This window comes from Verticillium alfalfae, genomic scaffold (genome assembly GCF_000150825.1).
Source record: "Verticillium alfalfae VaMs.102 supercont1.19 genomic scaffold, whole genome shotgun sequence".
Lineage (NCBI taxonomy): Eukaryota > Fungi > Ascomycota > Sordariomycetes > Glomerellales > Plectosphaerellaceae > Verticillium > Verticillium alfalfae.
This window is the reverse complement of record NW_003315020.1, coordinates 731-8110: the sequence shown is the minus strand read 5'-3', so window position 1 is coordinate 8110 and position 7380 is coordinate 731. Positions and strand designations below refer to the sequence as shown.

The 7380-nt window shown below is 50.0% G+C and overlaps 1 protein-coding gene across 1 annotated transcript; it reads right to left on the bottom strand.

Annotated features, from left to right (window-relative positions):
• Positions 1-5938: 5938 nt before the first annotated feature.
• VDBG_10101 (conserved hypothetical protein) lies at positions 5939-6982 on the bottom strand (the record flags this gene model as incomplete). The annotated part of the gene is made up of 3 exons (XM_002999596.1): positions 5939-5986; positions 6218-6559; positions 6962-6982. 3 exons carry the CDS (start codon positions 6980-6982, stop codon positions 5939-5941), a joined length of 411 nt encoding a protein of 136 aa, XP_002999642.1.
• Between the last annotated feature and the right edge of the window lie 398 nt (positions 6983-7380).

The following is a 7380-nucleotide window of genomic DNA, read 5'->3' as shown; positions in this document are numbered from 1 at the left end:
CCCACAACTGGGGGGGTGTGTCGGATTGATGCTTGGATCCTGCTTTTAAGCGTGTCTGAAATCGGGTTTATTGAATATTTCTCCATTCTGCCGCAGGGCGGTGAAGGAGTGGGGTTAAGTTTGTCACTCGACAGAACCAGTACAAAACAAGGATCAACCAAGTTACAACCACCAAGAGGTCCTTTTAATGTGAGGACTCGGCCAGAAGTGACGAATACGATACGTGAGGCATCGAGTATCTGACAGTTTTTCTTCCTTTTCTCCTCTCCTCTTCTGTCACATGTCGATACCTGCCTCTTTCCACAGCGACCACCTCCCCGTTTGGTTGCCCTCTGGGCAGAAAGCTGGTAGCTGCGTGGAGAGCTCTCAACTGAAGGGGAAATGAGCGGGCGTGAATTTGGCGGGGGGGGGGACTGAACCTGACACGCCGAAGGCCTGCAAAACGGATGGTGGGGTCGCTTGTGATATCAAGTCGACCCATCGTAGCCAATAAAATGCAGGCTTTTAGTCATGTTATGATCAAGCACTCTACGAAAGGTGCACCTCATTGAATGTCAACGACGGAAATGACTAGCAAGCAGAATTATAACCTGTGCGACACAACGTTCTTGATTCAACTAAGAACGAAAGACTGACCATGCGGGGGTCCACGCTACCGTGGAAACCTCGCTGGTAGCCCAAGGCCATGCCCGTGCCTTTTTCGCAAAGTCACAAGGTCACGAGCCTGGCTGTCGTGTGGCTCACCAAAAGTCTGTTTCTTCCATGTCAGCTGCTTCATCATGATGGGAGGTCTAAGAGCCACAAACTCATTGGTATCCAAGTGTTCAGCCTCGCGCCAAGACTCCAAAAGCTAGTCTGGAGGAACAATAATGGTCTCTTGCTCATTAGCAAGAAAGGCGTCCGGCTGGATTCCGTAGCTGGCGGTGACTGGAGCATAGCACCTTGGTGTGGGAGGTCAACTTCTTATGGTATTTACCACCTAGACGCTTACTGTGGTCCTGTAACTCTTCCAATGTGGCCCAATCAGGCAGGGGGCAGCTTATAGCTATAGTGATGACCCTCATAGTGGTGCAAGGCAAGAGGTAAAGTGGAGGGTAGGACGAGGTGTGTGGCCAGTACACACTGTACTATGCAAGAGAGCTAGCAGCATCAAAGAAAGCGTTTTCATTCACTTTATATAATTGCCCTCCTCGCTTGCCATGAGAAAACGGCTAATTTGAAATTGAAGAGGCGCAGTTGGCTTTTCAACATGCGACAAGTTAACTTGAACGATGCCCTTTAGTGGTATCCAACCTCTGGTGTGATCGCCCAGCTCGCTCATTCGAGGCCAACAACGACTTCCGAAATTTAAGTTTTCAGTTCGTATTATGCACCGTAACTCACAGCTAAGCTTCGGGGACTCGGAGGCCAGCGTGTGCCAACGCGCAAAACTCAGTCTTTCTCTGTGTCATCACATACACCTGCTTTTCACACTTGGTGGCGTGCAGACCAATATAGCACTATCTGTTGTGTATATGGCCTCTTCCTTCGGGATGACTTAAGGTCTCAAGAGCCCATAAGATACTCAGTTAATCCTTGCCTCCTCCGTTTCCGCCATTCGCTCGTGTTCTGAGATTTTGTGTCAAAGCGGGTTAGTAACAGAGTGAAGAGGTCTTCCGACGGTGATATCCGCACTCAATTGTTAGGTAGGCAATAGGAATACATCTGAAATCTGGCCCTCCGCAGCTGGGAGGGTGTCAGAGGAGTCTCGCGACGAGTGAAGGTCAACTGTTGATCTCTTGGGGGTCTCTAGATAGGTAGAATAATCGATGCCCTTCCTCGATATGTGAACCGTTAGCTCTCCTTAGAACTAGCTCCTCGCTACGCTTGGTCCCTTCCCCTGGCCTTCTACGACCAAACAGTAGGCGATCCCCGGTCAACCTCGTAGTATCCATAGGTCCTGATAAAGGGCCATCCGCAGCCCCTGATATATACGCCTCCGTGGCCTCGAGCCCCTATCCTAGCCCTTAAAACCCCTTGTTCCAGGGCTCCGCAGGTACCTTTTGGTTGTATTAGCAGGCATACTTGAGGGCAACTCTCCTAGTGATCAGAGTCCATAGGCTTGACTGGCGCATGCTCTCTGTGGTACAAAGTTGAGTGGGGTTAATGAAGTGGATAATGTGTTGGGCCCATGTCTGGGGATTACGTGTTTTCCAGTCGGCCATTGGCCTTTATGAATCGTATCATGACTTGGACCTTTCTCATGTCTGGCTTCCAATAGTGTCTGTCTGATACTGGGTCTCCTCCTTGGTGGAAAGAGACATGATCACTATGCACGTCAGTGTATTGGAGGATCTCACTGTGTCGTGTTGCCTATTGCACACATCGAAGATGAAGGCGTTCTACTGTCTCTGTTCCCTGTCTGCATGCACGTGATGTGATGGTATCGCCTTGATCCAAATGACAAACTCATTCAGTCTTGATGTGCCCTTGCTCAGCTGGTTCAGAACGCTTGCTTCCATCCAGGTACTTGTCATAGACTTCTTACATTGCCTCCTAGGCTGTGTCGATCTCCTTAGAGTGTTTTCCGACGTGGTCCGACAGGCGGCTTTCTGGGCGTGGCTTTGCTTTTGCGGTACCGAGGACATTGCATCGCATCTTCGGGAATCCTGTTTCCCTGACTTCAGCAGCCGGTCCTCGTGGATTGCCGTGCGCCAGACCGGACTTCGCATTTCCATCTTCTCGCAGTCATTCGGTGGATTCGTCGATGTACCCACATAGTCTACTAGTAGACGCCTAGTAGTGGGGAGAGGCGGAGGCTATAGGCCATCCTTACAACAATTAGGCAAAAACCTTGGCTCGTGCGTAGTAGCTGCCAATTCTCCCGAGAACGGGTTCTATTTAGCCCAACACGATACATCCAGGGCGCTACCCTGATCGGATCGATGATTCTCAGATGCTTCATTAATACTACTCAAGTGAAGTAGCCGGCTCTTAAATGGGGGCAGTGGAGTTATGGGAATATGTACTTCCGCTTAGTTAGTTGCGGATTAGGCTTGCCTCTAGCTGGTAGTATATAGATGTCTGCCTAGAGTCATTCCTTTAGGCTGGTAAGGTAAGCCTCCGCCTCGGTTACGCTCGTGGCGACTCGAGGATGTTCCTATGATCGCCTGCGCCCGGTTCTCTTGTACATAATTGAATGCTGCTGTGATCCGGTACTTCGTGCCTCTTGACATTGGAGGTGTAATGTACCACCGGTGACCACCGTAACAGCGAATCTGCCACTGCGGATCTGCCAGCGGATTCAGCTCCAACAAGACTCCTGATTCCTTGGTCGCTAATCTGGCAATGTGTTTCCCGTCCTGGACCTGACAGGTACCCAATGACAAGGATTACGCCAAGGATTTCGATATGCTATTTATGTTCGATTGTCTGCCCGTTGTCGGCGAAGGTTTCTGAACCTATGGCTCATCTAGTCAAGGTGAATTGCAGATGTTTAGCCATGGAGATCTTACCACGTCTTCTTTTAGTCTAAACGCCTCTTGATAGATGATCGCTCTAAGCCCGGTTGTCTTGCATATATCAGCCAGCGACTCTAACTATAACACACACACACACACACAAGTTTATTATGCCTGGTGGCCTAAAGCTAATCAGGCACTATATTCTATCGTATATGGTTACTTCCTGAGGGTTCTCTAGATTTTCGAAAGCCCATACAGAATTCTCTTCTCGGTCTCGCTTTGTCGTGCTCCGCCTTTCCGCCGGTTTCTCGTGGGTTTTAGTGTTTTCAAGCGAGCTGCTGGAAGGCTATTCTTCAAGTGTTCAGAGTCCTATCTACAGCGACTGAAGTGGCGCCTGCTGTTATCGGCACGAGGTGACTGTGGTTTGGGTTAGTAGAAAGGAAGAGGGCGTTGGTGCATTGGGTTCTTATTAAGGATCACGCATTATCCAATGGGCCCGTGGCCTTCGCGAAGCGTGTCTTAGCTGGCACAGCTTTCATGTTTGTCTTTCAGTCGTCGCCATCTGCTGTCGTCTTTCCTCCCAGATGGAAGGAGATGTTGTCTCTTTGTGTGTCAGGTCGTAGAAGTATCTCAGCGCGTTGTGTTGCCCATCGTATGCATCGGAGGAGGAAGTACTCAACCGTTTCATTCAGGTATCCATACGCGCATTGAGGTGAGGGGACTACTCTGATTCGGAAGAGTGATGCATTCAACCTCGACATGCCTGTCCTAAGCTAGGCTAGCATGCTTACCTCTGTCTAGGAAAGGTTGTCGTATAAATCTCGGGTATGTTTGCCGGGTAACTTTGTCAATTTCCTTGGAGAGTTTTCCACCATTTTCCGGAGTCGCCTCTCTACCCGCAGTTGACGCCTCGCAGTATTAAGGGTGGTGGACTGTATCTTGGGAACTGTTTTTCTAGCGAGGCACCCTCTTGGCTAGCCTTGCGCGCTTCTATTTTGGCTTTCTTCAGGAGGCCGTTCTCAAGACTGTTAGGAAGCCAAACGGCTGCAATGGTGTTCCCGGTTTCTCGAAGTCGAGTAACCGCCTCGTAGATGCAGCGAACATACTCTTGGCCGGACTGTTGGCGGGGGTTTCGAAGCGTCTGCACCACGGCTTTGTTGCTCGTAAGTAACGCCACGTTCTGCGCTCTAAGGTTTGGCAGAAACCGAACGCGTACGCCGCGCAACTAATTCTCCAGAGGACGTATTTTGATCTGTCCTCATGCTGTGGGTGAATGAGAACGTCTCGGGTGTCAAAACTGGCACCTCAATAGCTCTACCGACCCTAACCAACTCATTTCGTGCTGAGCTACTGACAGCGATGCGCACCGTAGCATTATCGTCGGCTCGCGTCGATGTTGCGTGGTCATTGTGTTCGGTGATGATCTGTATTCTCTCTGTCCACGGTGACAGTGTGAATGGGTTGACCGTTTCCAGCTCCTCCATCGGAATCTCATTGAGCGCGGTCGCCAGGTGGTAGAACGGCGAACAGTGGAATCGTCGAAACTTTCGTATCCGTGACGTCGTCCTACGGAGGGGTTCGTTTGGGGTAAAGCATGGAGGTCGGTCCACAGCTTTATGGCCCTGCTCATGAAACGCTCTAGTGTACTGGTGATATGAGCTTCCGCCTCTGCTACGCTTATGGCAATAGTGATGAACGCTCCTATAATCGCCTGCGCTCTGACCTTTTGGACTTAATTGACTGCTGCTGCCGCTCAGTCTTTGGATTTGTGTATCCAAAAATTCGACGCGTAGTCTACCACCAGTGCCACGGTAGCCGTAAATAGCTATCACACTGTCGCGGGGGTTAGGCCTCGAAGTCTCTTTAGCTCTATTACAGCCTTAAGTCCTTTGGACGCCGGTCTCGCTATATGTTCCCTGAATCTAAGCCCTGCATCCATTATAACTCCGAGGATCTTAACATAGGCTGTCGGATGGACCGCTAGTCCCTTAATGATGAAAGGCTCTGATTCGGACTTGTGTGCTTTCCGGTAAAGTAGATCACCGCTGTTTTCTCTACTTTAAATGTTACGCTACTTCTCCTTTCCCACGCCAGTACGCTATTATCTCTACTGTTAAACTAGCGACCTACGCCGTGAAGTCGTCGACGAAGGTAATAGCCCCCCGCACCAGTCTATCTTTTTTTAGATGAGGTCAGCGTTGAAGAATAGAAAAAGGACTGGAGACAGAGGGGAGCCTTTTGGAAGACTAGCTTGAGGTAAACTCCGTGGTTCTGATGCATAGCTATTAACTTGGATCATTACTGTCCTGTTAGAATAGAAAGCCTCCACCCAGTAAAGGAGATCCTCCGAAATGCCCCTGGCTTTTATTCTTTGAACTAGTCTCTCCTTACATACTCCGTTATAGGCGCCCTTTACGTCTAAGCTTACAAGGCTGATAACCTAGCGACCTCTTTATGCTGTATAAATCTGTTCTTACAGTAAAATTAATGCTTATCTAGCTAACCTCTGCTTTAGGGCTCCGAAGTAGTTTACAGGCAGTAGGCTGTAGGTTTCTACTATATATCAAACTTCTTTTAGTAATAACTAATTTAATAATCTTGCTAAGTGTGGCGAGGGGTGAGATAGGCCCTCACGCCTTGGCGCTGGTGTAGTCTCCTTTGCCTGGTTTCTTGCATGGGATGATCTTGGCATGCTTCCATTGGTCAGGCTGCACGCCTTGTTCCAGTGATGCGCGGAAAATTGCCAGGACTCTGTGTTCGACGACAGGCCATACCTGCTTCCAGGCCATAGCCGGTAGTCCATCTTCACCAGGTGCCTTCCACGATTTCGTCGCGAAAATCTGGCGCTCGACTTCCTCCATTGTGACCTCCGGCATAGTGACGGCCGAGTCACGCTGGGGTTTCTCCCCTTCCTCTTCGATGTAGTCTGGTAGGGAAGGGAAGAAGGTGGTGAGTAATTCTTCTGCTTGCTCGTTGGCGTTGATAGTGTGGGTACCGTCCACCCTCGCTAGCTGCGGTATCTTGCCGAATGCTGCTTCATCGCCAGACTTCAGATACTTCGCAGCCTTCCAGATATTGTCGTTGTCCACGAGGAAATCGTTCCAGTGGGTCTTCTTCTGCTGCCGAATAGCATCATGAAACTGTTTTGCCGCTCCTTCGGCCGTGTCTCCAACGCGTCATTGATCTGACCCACCGTCTCGCTGAGCGTGCCCGGTTCCTCCGGTTTGTGTGGATGCGACGGGGCTGTGTGAGGTCTGTCGTCCGCCACCTCTTCGCGTATGCGAAGGTTTGGCCTTCGGGGTTAGATCCTCTACCGCTTCCTGCACTACTGACATGAGCCTATCCGTCCTCTCTTGTACTGTGCCCTCCGTTGGGACTGTCTCCAGCGCAGTGGCAATCCGGGTGTTGATTTCCTTCCACGGGGCATTTTTGAATAGAAGCCGATCTTGGGCTCTCGGGGCTGGAACTGATGTTAACTGTAATATCACGTGGCGGTTTGTCATAGCGGGGCTACATACACATGCATCTTCAGGTTTCATGGGGGAGATGGTCTCAAAACGGCTGCTGCTTTCATGCTCTCGAAACGGTGTGGACACGGTGCTTCAGCGCTTGTTCCAACCCCGTATGCAGCCTCTGCGGTGTCATGCAAGCACAAAACGGTATATGCAATAAGGCTCTTGTCATCAGGTCCTGGCCATTTCTGCTAAAAAAAACCATGGAAACCCGCTATAAGACATCTCCAATGTGGTAGAACACTATATCATATTATTGGGTAAAATGGCACTTTTTTCCAGTGCGGCGAAGTATTTACAATCTGCCATTTTACTTAATATTCTTGATTGCGTAATGCCAGCGGCCTTGGATATACAAACGCACACTTGTGAGCTTCATCACGTGATCCCCATACCCCCAATCCGACTTTGCATTTTACAGAGAG